General features: G+C 46.8%; 5 protein-coding genes across 5 annotated transcripts, besides 1 other annotated feature; 2 read left to right on the forward strand and 3 right to left on the reverse strand.

Moving 5' to 3' along the window:
* Nucleotides 1-7: part of a sequence feature (Short protein (KUCA_T00001082001, CDK25115.1) was converted to a misc_feature.) that runs on past the window's edge.
* A 131-nt stretch (nucleotides 8-138) lies between these two features.
* On the forward strand, nucleotides 139-3,630 carry KUCA_T00001083001 (uncharacterized protein; the record flags this gene model as incomplete). The annotated part of the gene is made up of 1 exon (XM_022605683.1): nucleotides 139-3,630. The coding sequence occupies one exon, from the start codon at nucleotides 139-141 to the stop codon at nucleotides 3,628-3,630; it is 3,492 nt and encodes a 1,163-aa protein (XP_022457128.1).
* Nucleotides 3,631-3,747: 117 nt separating this feature from the next.
* Nucleotides 3,748-5,400, reverse strand: KUCA_T00001084001 (uncharacterized protein; the record flags this gene model as incomplete). The annotated part of the gene is made up of 1 exon (XM_022605686.1): nucleotides 3,748-5,400. One exon carries the CDS (start codon nucleotides 5,398-5,400, stop codon nucleotides 3,748-3,750), a length of 1,653 nt encoding a protein of 550 aa, XP_022457129.1.
* Nucleotides 5,401-5,642: 242 nt separating this feature from the next.
* KUCA_T00001085001 (uncharacterized protein) lies at nucleotides 5,643-8,264 on the reverse strand (the record flags this gene model as incomplete). Its single annotated transcript, XM_022605687.1, has 1 exon — nucleotides 5,643-8,264. The coding sequence occupies one exon, from the start codon at nucleotides 8,262-8,264 to the stop codon at nucleotides 5,643-5,645; it is 2,622 nt and encodes an 873-aa protein (XP_022457130.1).
* A 413-nt stretch (nucleotides 8,265-8,677) lies between these two features.
* On the forward strand, nucleotides 8,678-12,223 carry KUCA_T00001086001 (uncharacterized protein; the record flags this gene model as incomplete). The annotated part of the gene is made up of 1 exon (XM_022605688.1): nucleotides 8,678-12,223. One exon carries the CDS (start codon nucleotides 8,678-8,680, stop codon nucleotides 12,221-12,223), a length of 3,546 nt encoding a protein of 1,181 aa, XP_022457131.1.
* Nucleotides 12,224-12,295: 72 nt separating this feature from the next.
* Nucleotides 12,296-13,999, reverse strand: KUCA_T00001087001 (uncharacterized protein; the record flags this gene model as incomplete). The annotated part of the gene is made up of 1 exon (XM_022605689.1): nucleotides 12,296-13,999. One exon carries the CDS (start codon nucleotides 13,997-13,999, stop codon nucleotides 12,296-12,298), a length of 1,704 nt encoding a protein of 567 aa, XP_022457132.1.
* Between the last annotated feature and the right edge of the window lie 203 nt (nucleotides 14,000-14,202).

Raw genomic sequence — 14,202 nt, forward strand, 5'->3', positions numbered from 1 at the left:
TTTGTGATTGTTTACTAACCAAAATCGCCCCAGTTTGAATCCAAGTCCTCCAGGGCCAAGGGCGTTGCCTTTCACCCTAAGAGACCATGGATCTTGGTATCTTTGCATTCGGCTACTGTTCAGCTATGGGATTACCGCATGGGTACTCTGATCGACAGATTTGAAGGACATGATGGTCCAGTCAGATCCGTCGATTTCCATCCTACCCAACCGATTTTTGTATCTGGTGGTGATGACTATACGATCAAGGTTTGGTCTCTTCAGTCCAGAAAGTGTATGTTCACTCTGAGCGGCCATCTGGATTACGTGAGAACTGTCTTCTTTCACCACGATTTGCCTTGGATCATCTCCTGTTCGGATGATCAGACCATTCGTATCTGGAATTGGCAGAACCGTCAAGAAATTGCATGCCTTACTGGTCACAACCATTATGTCATGTGTGCGCAATTCCACCCAACTGACGATCTGATTGTTTCTGCATCTTTGGATCAAACAGTCAGAGTTTGGGACATTTCGGGATTGAGAAAGAAGCACTCTGCACCCTCTGGCCAGGTGAGATCTTTCGAAGATCAGTACAACAGACAATTGCAAGGAGGCGTTCCCCAGCAAGATATTTTTGGCAACACCGATGCTGTGGTTAAATACGTTTTGGAGGGCCACGATAAGGGTGTTAACTGGGCCACTTTCCACCCTCGCCTGCCCCTCATTGTTTCAGGTGGCGATGACAGGCTAGTCAAAATATGGAGAATGAGTGAGACCAAAGCATGGGAGGTTGATACATGCAGAGGTCACACCCACAACGTTCCATGCGTCCTGTTTCACCCCACGGAGGATTTGATCCTCTCCATCGGCGAGGACAGAACCATCAGAGCTTGGGATTTGAACAAGCGTACTCCTGTGAAGCAGTTCAAGCGCGAGAATGATCGCTTTTGGCTGATCGCTTCCCACCCAGAGATCAACCTGTTTGCTACATGTCACGACTCAGGAGTTATGGTTTTCAAGCTTGACAGAGAGAGACCAGCCCACACACTGTTCCAAAACAAGATTCTCTTCATCAACGGTGAAAAGCAGGTACAAGAATATGAATTGGGAAACAAAGGTCCTAGTTTGCCAATGCTCTCCTTGAAAAAAGTTGGTAAGATGTACTCCAAGATCAGAACGCTTTCCTATAACCCAGCAGAGCATTCTATCCTGATCACTACTGGTGAAAACGATAGTTCCACATACGCCTACATTCCGTTGCCAAAGGATGTCACTGGTGCTATTGAACCAACTGATATCCGTCAAGGTGAGGCGAATGCCGCATGTTTCGTTGCTCGTAACAGGTTTGTCACATTTTCAAAAACCACGAAAACATTGGAGGTTAAGGACCTGTCCAACTCGAGTACAAAGAGTACCGTTTTGGACGCCTCTGTCAAAGACGTTGTCTATGCCGGCCCAGGGTCTGTATTACTTCTCAAGACCAACTCCGTCATCCACTACGATGTCTTACAGAAGAAGGAGTTGTCGGAGATCCAATTGAACAATGTGAAATATGCCCAATGGTCTGTTGATGGACAATATGTTGCGTTGATATCCAAACACACGATCACAATTGCCACTAAGAAACTCGAGACCGTCACATCTCTGCACGAAACAATTAGAATAAAGAGTGCTGCCTGGGATGATACTGGAGTCCTGATCTACTCCACTTTGAACCATATCAAGTACATCTTGCTCAACGGTGACAGTGGAACTATCAAGACACTTGAGAACACTCTTTACGTTGTTAGAGTGATCAACAAGAACTGTTTCTGCCTGAACAGAAAGGGTGAGATCGAAATCATCAGCATCGATCCAACAGAATATCGTTTCAAGAAGGCTCTGATAAACAAAAACTTCACTGAGGTGCTGCGTATAATCAAGAACTCCAATCTTGTTGGCCAAAATATTATTGGATACTTGCAAAAGGCTGGTTACCCAGAGATCGCTCTGCAATTCGTTGAAGATGCTGAGACCAGATTCGACCTTGCAATCGAGTGTGACAATCTGACTATTGCTCTCGAGGAGGCCAAAAAACTCAATGATAAGCAGATATGGGAGAAGTTGGGAAATAAGGCTCTTGCCCAAGGAAACGTCTCCATTGTGGAGCTGGTTTTCCAGCAGTTGACGCAACTTGACAAGCTGTCGTTCTTCTACTTGATCACCGGTGAAAATGCCAAGTTGGGCAAGATGGAGCAAATTGCTGAAAGCAGAGGAGACATGTTATCACTGCTGCAGAATTCTATTTTCTTGAACTCTATCGAGAAGAGAATCTCTGTCTTCCTGCAGGCTGGCCTCGCTCCATTGGCTTATGCCACTGCCAAGACTAATGGATTGGATGAAGTTGCTCAAAGTATTTTGGAAGAGTCAGGCTTGTCTGAGTCAGATATTCAGATACCAAGCACTGGATCTAGAGCCTCAGTGTCGCAACCAAAGCAAAGCAGTTCGGCAAGCTGGCCTTTGAAGGCACTGCCACCATCTTTCTTTGAGCAGGCCCTTTCAGGAAAGCTTGAAGGGTTGAACTTGGAACCAGAACCTCAACCTAAGGATATCGCCGAAAGTGACCTGACTAATGATGGCTTCTTTGAAGATGAACCTCTCGACGATGACGAAGGCTGGGACTTGGATGAAGACGTTGACGTCGGAAGCGAAGTTGAAGAGGCTACTGAACTTGATGATGATACTCCAGCCATTGGTGCAGGTGAACTGGGAATCTGGGTGCGTAACTCGAAGTGTGCTGCGGGATACGTCGCAGCTGGTTCATTTGATGCTGCCGCTCGGATGCTGAACAAACAGCTGGGTATTGTTGACTTTGAGCCTTTGCGTAAGCGTTTCATGGAGGTGTATGCTGCTTCCAAGATCTTTGTCCCTGGTGCAAGCGGCCTCGAAGCGATCAAGGGCTATATTCGTTCGGATCCAGATGAAGAAGTTCCAGGCAAGGTCGCTCCGTATATCCCTGGATTTGACACACTGGAAGCCACTCTGCACGAAGCGTTCAAACAATTCCGTGCCAACAAGCTGGAGGAATCCATCGAGACTTTCAGGTATCTTGTATACACTATCGTTGTTCTGACGGTGAATACCAAGGACGACGAAGATAAGTGCAAAGAAATATTGGATGTCTGTCGTGAATACATTCTCGGTTTGTCGATCGAACTTTCCCGTCGTTCCCTTCCCGCCGAAAATGTCAAGCGCAATCTCGAACTGGCAGCTTACTTTGCCAAGTGTAAATTGCAGCCTGTACACAGAGTCAATGCGTTACAGGTGGCAATGACCCAGTCCTTCAAGCATAAAAACTACACATCTGCGTCATACTTTGCTTCTGAGTTTTTGAAGATTGTGTCTACTGGAGCCAGGGCCGAACAGGCTAAGAAGATCAAGGATAAGTCGGACACGATATCCACAGATGCGATCGAAATAGAATTCGACCCATACGCACAGTTCGACATTTGCCATGCGACATACTCTCCCATCTACCAGGGTTCTCCAATTGTCACGGAGGCTCTCACTGGTGCCAAATACCGCACTAGCGAAAAGGGTAAGGTATGTTCTATTACCAAGATCACACTGATTGGAGCCCCAGCGTCCGGATTAAGGATTTTGGCATAGATGTGCTCGTAGTTTTGATTAGCACCTTGAATCTTTTTATATGTACCCCTGAATATTAATCATTCTAAAGTGAATCCCAAACAGTTGCGTTAGCCATATAAGCAACATACCCAATGATCATACCTTGACTTTGGCTGCAGGGCCACGAGCGTCAGCAGTCAGACTGGATCTCTTTTTTCGGCGAGGACTCTCGGATAAACTTTCGATGTCATGTTTCCGGTCGGTTTCCAATTTAATAGTTGAAGTGCTTGGTTCACTGTCAGCTGCTCTTAAAGCTCCGATCCAGGCTCTGTAGTTATCCACAAACACTTGAGGCTTGCCAATAATCTTGGTCGGGAGACTCAGCTTGATATGTTTCTTCAACTTCTTTGAGTCACGACCCGTTGTCGCGTCGCTGTTGATCAGTTCTAGCTGGTTTTCGTAGAATGGTAGCAATCTCTCTAGAGATTCCACGTCTTCCACACTCAAGTCAGTCGAGGACTTATAGCTGTAAAATCCAATTAACCACATGATCTTGTTGAAGTTTGGAAATTTGAACCTCTCAGGAACTTTTGTAGCCTGCTCTATCTCAAAAACTTTGAGTTGTGTCTCCGTACTGAAACTGCTTAGGTAGTTACCTCCAATAACCACACTATCAACAGGTGTGTAGACGGCATGAATCCAACCAGACGGCAAGACAAGCAAGTCTCCTTGGAAAATATCTATCTTAACCCCACGGTTCTGTTCGGATTTGGTGTCGATCATATCCCCAAACCACGTCTCATTCTGATCTGACCTGAGACACCATTTCTGATAAGCAAGCAAATTGTCGTCTGTTGGTGGGAACATTAAAAAGGATTTCTGACCTTTGAGAATGGTGTAATAAACGGAAGTACCACCGAAATCAAGATGGAAATCAGTGAAAGCATCCTTCACACTCATGAGACAATACTTGGTGACTTTGGGTCGTTCTATCCAGGAGGGCGAGTCCCCGTCTATAAGCTTCGATGAAACTATCTCTCGCCATACTCTTTCGACGATATCTATATCCTGGACAAATTTTGGGATCCTGACAATGTCACCCAAACCAGTGTCAGAGACTTCCAGGCTTAGAACGTTTCTGATCTTTCCACGTTCGCTCGCATCGAGGTTGTAATAGTCTCTCCATCGGCCCAGCGTCCATCTGTCGTTATCCTGAGTCAAAACATCCATAACTTCAACCGCATGGTCTTCACCCAACAATTCAGTAATTTCCGTAACTGTCATTCCACCAGGGAAACTCAGCTCCAAATTATATCCCTTTTCGTGGGCCATAGATTTCCCCACAGCCGAAGGCATTATGATGGGAACGCTCAACTTTGTCTTTTTGATCAGCTCCTTCACGAGAGCATCATCCAACACCTCGTACTCACTTTTGTGATCACTTGGGTTTATCACAATGACTTTTCCCTCGTTATTGCACTCATACTTCGTGAACCTCTTGATGTGCATGTGTTCTTCTATGTACCTCAACTCTCCTTCCTCATTCAAAGCCTGGTAATCCACCACATGCCTTTGCCGACCACTTCTTCTCTTTAAAATACTGGGGCCAATATCCGGATTGGCTCGAAGACATTTCTCACAATGGTAATTTTTTATGCTGTTAGCTTGGGTCTTGGGCAAGGAAAGACATTGAGTATGGTACCACTGGTTGCAAATATCGCATTGGATCCAATCGATTTCCAGAGTTAACGAAGACTCTGGGTTGTTATCACACAAGGGACATTCGTTTATAGTCATATCGCATTGCATGGATGGGGATCAAAAGTGCTCATCAGTTGAATGCCAATCTAGGCTAATGACCTCTGACAACAGACTCTAGTTGTAGAAGCGGATGTTGATATGCGGCGTTGGAATGAGTGGTACACATACAATGTACAAGGCGTCTTCGGAGTTTAATAATTATCTCATACGCAACTAGGTATTAAAATCAAAACTAGACATACAAAAGAAGCCAAAACCAACCAAACCCATAAAGTAACTCTCCAGGAGTTCTAAGCAGCAACTGACGTCCGCTGTTGTTGTTGCTCCAGGGCTCTTCTGGATGGGAGAGTGTACTTCATGAAGGATCTCTGCAATTGTTTCCTCACGGAATACTTTTGAGCCCCAACGAACGAGTCGACACTCACCTTAATGGCTCTATCAATATCGTAGGAGGAAACGTACTCTGAAAGTCTCATCTTAGCAAACGACTCAGCAATTCTCAGAATGGACTCCAAGTGACGGACTGTGATTGGAAACGAGCCGGTGGTTATCGATTCTCTTCTGAGGTCAGCGTATACACGCGAAACCTTGTCCATATCCATTTGGTTCAGCTTAGGATGCATCTTCGTGCGAGCATAGTGGATGTACTTCACCAGGAGTTCTTGTGATATTGGCGAAATTTCAGACTCCTTACGCTGTTGCTCTGCGTGCAATCTATCTCTCTTAGTCCTGGAAGGTTCCCCATTATCGTCCTCATCCATATCGTCAGTAGCCTCAATGGCGTCCTCAATACCAAAAGGATGAGACCTCATGTGGGAATCAATGACGAAAGAAGCCAGTCGTTCATCTGTGACAGGATCTACCGTATCCTTCACAACACACAGGATATCGAATCTGGACAGGATTGGCTCCGTCAGATTGACGTTCTGAGACAGGTTCATCGTGGAGTTGTATCTACCACCAGTGGGGTTGGCGGCTGCAATCACAGCACATCTGGCATGTAGAGTTGTCACAATACCGGCCTTGGAGATGGAAATGGACTGTTGCTCCATGGCCTCGTGAATGGATGTTCTATCCTGATCATTCATCTTGTCAAATTCGTCAATAAGGCAAACACCTTTATCAGCCAACACCAATGCTCCACCTTCCAAAGTCCATTCCTTGGTCACAGGATCCTTTCTAACGGAAGCCGTAAGACCAACCGCAGATGCACCTTGACCTGTAGCAAAGACAGCACGGTTGGCGGTCTTTTCAATATATTTCAGGATCTGGGATTTGGCAGTACCGGGGTCTCCCAGTAAAAGGACATTAATATCACCTCTGATGGAGTGCTTTCCATTTACATCCTTGGGAACACCTCCAAACAAAGAGCATGCCACAGCTGTCTTGATATCCCTGTGACCGTATATGGAAGGGGCCATCGACGAGATGATCTTGTCGATGATTCCTCTTTCCCTCGAAAGTTTCCTGATCTCCCTCTCGTCTTCATCGGTCCATTGGAAAGTAGAACCACCGTGTTCACTGGCACCTTCACGACGTTTGACAGCATTCGCTTCGATGATTGTAGCGAAAACTGGGAAACCATTCTTTGCGTTCAAGGTTCCATCGTAGGAGTTCTTGTAGACTCCGGTCACCTCTACCTCTTCACCTGGTTTGACGCTGTCCACGAGATCCCACAGCAAAATGATCTCCTTGTGACGAGGAAGTCTACCGGCTGGAACAGATCCGGGCGAATCCTGAACTGTGATTCTCTGGTAGTTTCTGTACAAGGTTTTCTCGGAGTTCATCTTGAAGGGACCACGAGCCTGACAGTTGGTACAGAACTTGATCTTAACCTCGTCGTGAGAATCCTGGAAGAAAGGTCCGAGGATAAAACCACACTTCAAACAATCGAATTTAACGTATTTGAGCTGTGGGAAAACACCAGTTCTCCTGGTGACAACACCAGTGACTCTGACCAATGAGTTAAGGTTGGCCTCACGTAGCTCTCTGAGGTTGTTGACCCTTGGGAAGTCGGTGATACGGACATGGATATCCGAGTGGATCTGGGCATAATCAGGATAATGCAATTCAGTAGCCTCCATCGCGACGACGTCGAATATCTTGAGCACCTCTTCTGGACACGAGGCCAAAAACAGTGCCAGAATCGCCTTGGACTCAGTCAGGTGCAGGTACGACACCTCCAACGACTCGGCATTGACTTCACCCAAAGTTCTGATTCTTGCACCATAAACGGATTTACCCTTCTCATCGGTGTATTCCAGCAGGAACGATTTCAACTCTCTGGCAATAGTTCTGGTGACGTTAGGCATGAGAATCCACTCCAGAATACTAGGAGCTTTCACATCAGCCAGAGACTCCAACGAAAGTTCCTCGGTGAGAGGATCAACACCGGCAAACACGTCTTCGTCTTCATCGTCGTATGCGTGTCTTCTTCTCCTTCTCTGGATGGGCAAGCCAAACTGATCTCTAGGAACATCCTCCTCTTCTTCGTCCAGATACAGGTTATCGCGTCTCTTTCTGGCATCATCTCTTGCGTTCAACAAGGCATCGACTCTCATTCTCTCGTCTGCAGACATTGCGTCGTACTCATCGTCATCGATATCACGAGCACCCAGATTGTACGTATCCTTGTCTGCGTTTAGAGTGTAATCCCTCATCATATCGTCTCCAATCAAGTCCTCGGCATCCTCCTCCTCTTCGTCTTCTTGGATCTGATCCTCAAGATCGTCAATATCGGGAATTATGTCTTCGTCGTCTTCCTCGAAAGGAATGGCGGGAGAAGAAGGAGGTAGTCTTCTGGGAGAAGAGTTGGCCTCAGACGGAGCACGCGAAGAGGAGTGGATATCCTGGGATCCGAGCTGGTCCTCGTCATCGTCATCAATGATGTGTCTTTTTCTTGAAGAGGACATAACGTTTGTGATCAAGGGTATGTCGTTTGTAAGAAAGCACGCGAAAGGGAAGAAGAAAGAGAGAAGGAGATTACGTGGAAAACCAGAGACGCGTCGAATTTGGGGAATTACCCAAAAGGGGAAATTAGGTAGTGCCATCACCAATAATCCGGATCGGGTAAACACGCGTTCTGGCCTGGTCTTTTTTTGGCTGATGTGTTAGCTTATAGACTTTTTCTTTGATCTCGGTTTCAGGTTAAATCTTGCTAGAGGGTTGACAATCAGTAAGTGTTACTATGAATATGACCCATGGATTTGCAAGACAAAATTGCCTTTACTAACTTCATCCAGTGCATCGCTCCAACTCCCAGAAGAGCCCCGGCGGGTTTCCTCATTCTGCCTCCTGGCGGTCCTCCACTCATGGATACGCCGAGATGGACGAGGAGTCTGGTGGCGCAAACTTCCAGCGGAAAAGGTCTCTCGTGAGAAACGAACGTCGGAGACTTGACCCCGATGCCCCGAACTATCACTATGAGAAATTGGTTTTGCAAGAATCTGATCATCTCAAGGTGTTCCCATCTGAAACAGGAGTGGATCCGACTTCCTTCAACAGAGTGAATTCCAGGCGGTCCAAGAGGACCGTGGAGTCAATAGTAGAGCATGATGGAAATGAAGACGGCATCGCGATGGACGACATGACTCCTCCTGAAATTCAAGAAATAAAGTCTGGCCAGGAGATGTATGGCCTGAATGATGAGATCGAGGCGTCTCATCTGAAGAGTGCCCAGCCAAAACCTACACATAAAGATCTGAACGACGATGGTATGCTCCAGCCCATATGGAATGCTTACTGTTACGTGATCACTTTCTGGGCTCCAGCACCACTTCTAGCGCTGTTTGGTCTCGGCACAAAGGAGAGACAGTTTGCATGGAGGGAGAAGATTGCTCTGATTTCCATCATCATGTACCTTGGTGCATTTGTGGCTTACATAACTTTTGGATTCACCAAAACTGTGTGTTCTAGGGCCAAGATTAGTCTGCAGAACGACGATATCAGCACTGGATACCTGGTAGTGAACGGGAGAGCATACAATCTCGAATCGAGTTCCCATCCGAAAGCGGCTGGCGTCCCGAGTGCTGCCAACGTGTTGTATCCACCAGTGAATGCCGGTGGAAAAGATGCCTCTTTTCTGTTCCAGAATGTCAACGGGAACTGCAAAGGTATCATTACCCCAAGAGACAATTGCACCATTCCTCACGATGGTGAAGAGCTGGCATGGTACATGCCCTGTCGTCTTTTCGAGTTGGATGGATCGTCTTCTCCGAATTTCACAGAATCGTACTACAATGGATGGGCTTGTCACACTTCAACGAAGGCCAGAACTGCCTTCTACGATGATTTGAAAGCAACTGGTGATGTATTTTTCACCTGGGACCAAATCAAGAACTCTTCGAGAAACCTGGTTGTGTATTCTGGCTATGTGCTGGACATGGACCTTATAAATTGGATTCAATCAGACGACGTCGAGTACCCAGATCTTTTTGATAGGATGAGAGACGATGAGACCCTGAAAGGCCATGATATCTCCATGCTTCTGTCGGAATCCTCAGATAGGAAAGCAGCCAGATGCCTGGTGGAAACCATCAAGGTGGGAGTAATAGATTCCAAGACTATTGGATGTATTGCCTCCCAAGTTGTTCTGTACATTTCTCTGGTGTTTGTCCTGATCATTGTGATCATCAAGTTTGTCGTCGCTTGTTACTTCAAGTGGTCAGTCGCTCCCAAACAAGGTGCTTCATATGTGGACATAAAGACCATGGCTGAGAGGGACAACAAGATGGAAAACTGGGCTGACGGTGCCGAGAGAGAGGCCCAGTCTGTGATGCCTGTTGTTGCCGTTGAGGAAAGAGCACAACACCACGCAAAACGGTCATCGCAAATGCTCAAGCGTGGCAGCAGACTCTCTTGGGGAGGTTCAATTGACATTTTTGCCACGAACGAGTTTCTGGATCCAACTTCGTCGGCTGTTGATCCCAAAGATTACAATCCCAAGTACGTCACCATGTCTACACAAGCAGCCAAGGCCGCTAAGATGAAGGACAGACAAGGCATGAGAGGATCAAATATGGCCTTCAAACGCTCGAGTTCGTACCTCGACTTTGCAGGACCTTTTGAAAATGCCAGTGTCATTGGCGGTTCTGAGTATATGAACGCCACCACACTCTCTGCAGATATCGTGCATCCCGATGTTGTACCTCAGCCACCCGTCAGCTACGAGCCTTGGGGATATCCATTGATGCACACCATGTGTCTGGTTACATGTTATTCCGAAGACGAAGAGAGTATACGACTTACTATGGACTCTGTGGCTACTACAGAGTATCCAAACTCGCACAAACTGATCGTCGTTATTTGCGACGGTCTCATCAAAGGTGCCGGCAACGACCGCACCACCCCGGAGATTGCACTTGGTCTGATGACTGACCTGGTGATACCCGAGGAAGAAGTACAACCATACTCATACGTTTCCGTGGTGCAAGGTTCCAAGAGGCACAACATGGCCAAGCTGTATGCGGGATTCTACAAGTATGACGACTCCACGATTCCACCAGAGAAACAGCAACGTATTCCGGTGATCACAATTGTGAAGTGTGGAACCCCAGCTGAAGCTGGTGCTTCCAAACCAGGCAACAGAGGTAAGAGAGATTCTCAGATCGTTCTCATGTCTTTCCTCCAACGAGTGACCTTTGACGAAAGAATGACAGAGCTGGAATTCGAGATGATGAAGAGTATCTGGTCAGTAACAGGAATCATGCCAGAGATGTATGAAGCCGTTCTTATGGTTGACGCCGACACAAAGGTGTTCCCAGATTGTCTTACTCACATGGCTGCTGAGTTTGTCAAGCATCCAGATATCATGGGCTTGTGTGGTGAGACAAAAATTGCCAACAAAGCTCAGTCCTGGGTTACTGCCATCCAAGTGTTTGAGTATTATATCTCGCACCATCAGTCCAAGGCTTTTGAGTCTGTCTTTGGAACTGTTACGTGTCTGCCCGGCTGTTTCTGCATGTACCGTATCAAAGCACCAAAGGGCTCGGATGGCTTCTGGGTTCCTATCTTGGCCAACCCCGATATTGTCGAAAGATACTCTGAGAACGTGCTGGATACCTTGCACAAGAAAAACCTGCTGTTGCTTGGTGAAGATCGGTACCTCTCTTCGTTGATGCTGAGAACGTTTCCGAAGAGAAAACAGGTCTTTGTGCCCAAGGCAATTTGCAAGACCGTTGCTCCAGACAAGTTCAAAGTACTGCTTTCACAAAGACGTCGTTGGATCAACTCCACAGTTCACAATCTCATGGAGTTGGTCCTGGTCAAAGACCTCTGTGGAACCTTCTGCTTCTCCATGCAGTTTGTCATCCTCATCGAGCTTGTTGGAACGATGGTTCTGCCTTGTGCCATCTGCTTCACATTCTACGTCATCATCTTTGCAATTGTGTCATCGCCTACTCCAGTGATGTCTCTCGTGTTGCTCGGTGTAATATTTGGTCTTCCTGGCCTGCTGATTGTGGTCACCACGTCTTCACTGATGTACATCGTGTGGATGCTGATCTACCTGCTAGCCTTACCCATTTGGAATTTTGTGCTTCCGACATACGCTTATTGGAAGTTTGACGATTTCAGCTGGGGAGACACCAGAAAGACTCACGGCGGAGATAAAGGAGGCCACGATAAAACAGAAGGTGAGTTCGACGGCTCCCAGATCGTCCAAAAGAGGTGGAGGGAATACGAGAGGGATAGAAAGAACGAGACTTCACCCAGGAATGGATTTTCAGCAGCATATCAACCCGGAACAGAGTTTGACGACTCCGTACTACAGGCGGAAATGGACAAAAACTTTGTGGACATGTCCTACGAGAATGCTGATTATACCCCAACCAGACGAGGTCCTAGTCCTGGATCCCAGTTGTTGTTGCCATAGATAGCCAACTCGGAAATTTGCATCTTATATATTTAGCATTCAATTAACAGACACAATAAATTCAAAAAGTTTCTAGTGAAGCACTTTATCCAAAATAGAGCAGCATGCCAGAAGCTTCTCATCTTCAAAATCCCTCGCAACAAATTGAACGTGAGGAATACCACCAACCATTTGGTCTGGTTTCCAAGGTGCGACACAGTGTTCAAAGGTCTTGACCGAGGGGTCCTTAGTTATAGGATATTCTGAGAAATCATCATCAGCTGCAAGTGGCTTACCCACCGGCATCACCACAGATGGGAAGTCACACATGTTCCAGATGGTAGTGTATGGGGCGTCAAGGAAATCTCCATGAACTGGAGCGGAGCAAGGAGCTGCTGCACACATAAGAACATCCAAATTCTGGTTGGTGAAGAAGTTGCGCCATTCGAGAACGAGCTTGGCCTTGGCCCTGGTAAGGGACACTAGGTCTGGCAGTTTGTTTGGAGGAAAGTGAAAAGTGCTGATCTCTTGGATTGGAGGCTCTCCCGAGGATATGATATTATAGGACATGGAGTAATTTCCATCATATCTAAACAACGAAGAACTGATCTGCCATCCTCTCCAGATATCGGGAGACTCATCGAAGATGATTACCTCATGACCAGCAGCCTTCAACTTAGCAGCGGACTCCAGGATAGTCTTCTTTATATTTGGGTGGATGGGAATAGCCTTATCTTCAAGAACAACACCAATCTTGAGTTTTTCTTTTCCAGTCCAGGAATCAAAGGATCTGTCGAATGGAACACACTTGGCCGTTCCATCGTACTTCCAAGGTTGGCCCTCGATCACGGCCTTGAAAAATACCTTCATATCGTCGCAATCGTTTGTCAGAGGACCAGCAACGGCTGTCAAACCACACAAAGTACCATCCGGTCTTCCACTGAGGGTGGTACTTGGGGATTGCTGACCACCGTACGGAACTCTTCCAATAGTTGGTCTGAATCCATACACACCGTTGCACAATGCAGGGATACGAATGGAGCCACCAATGTCGGTTCCCACTCCCAGAATGGAACCTCTCATCTTGGAAAGAGCACCCTCACCACCTGAAGAACCTCCGGCACAAAGTCCAATGTTGTTGGGATTTAAGGTGCGACCCCAAACGTTATTGACAGACTCACCTGCCATCAAGGTCTGGGGGATGTTGGTCTTGACGTAGAAAACAGCACCCTGGGCCAAAAGCAACTTACAAAGGGCCGAGTAATCGTCAAAGAGCGACTTGTTACCAATGAAGGAAACATATCCGATGGTTGAGTCAAAACCTGGCACATGGAACGAATCTTTGATGCTGATAGGCAATCCATGCAAGGGTCCAAGGACCTTTCCAGTCTCAGCCAGATAGTCGTCACACTCCTTGGCTCTTGCCAAAGCAAGATCGAACATCAACTCAGTGCAACAGTCGGTCAATTGAGTTGCAATGGCAGCTCTCTTGCAGAATGCTGTGGTGACTTCGACCGAGGTGAACTCACCTGAGCTGAGCTTGACCAGCATCTCAGCTGCAGTGTAGTTCTCGGTAATGTCCTGTTCCTTCTCAGTCAAAATTCCACAAGTTCTTGGGATATCCAAAACATTGGCCATTGGATCAGTTGGGTACAAATCTGCTGGAAGTCTCCATTTTTCAGGGATTAAATCGCGAGTGGCCTTCTTCTTAGCTGCAGCCTTATCATAGTACTTCTCTCTCGAGAACAAGTTTACAACCTTGGAGGCTAAACTAACGGAGGTGAAAAAAAACGTCATGTTAAATTATAAAGCATCCATTAAAAGTTGCAATATTATAGCGGCAGCCCAACTGCCTTTTTATAGGCCACAAAAGGAGCCATTTGAAAGAACAGGGATAGTATCTTATCTGCAGGTTTTCTCAATGCGGTAATCGAAGCGCTCTTGGTTACCTTACTCAATGCGCGCGCGCGCATCGATGCTATCTAATGCTCTGCATCTAC

The sequence above is a fragment of the Kuraishia capsulata genome, genomic scaffold (genome assembly GCF_000576695.1).
Source record: "Kuraishia capsulata CBS 1993 genomic scaffold, Kuraishia_capsulata_scaffold_1, whole genome shotgun sequence".
Classification (NCBI taxonomy): domain Eukaryota; kingdom Fungi; phylum Ascomycota; class Pichiomycetes; order Pichiales; family Pichiaceae; genus Kuraishia; species Kuraishia capsulata.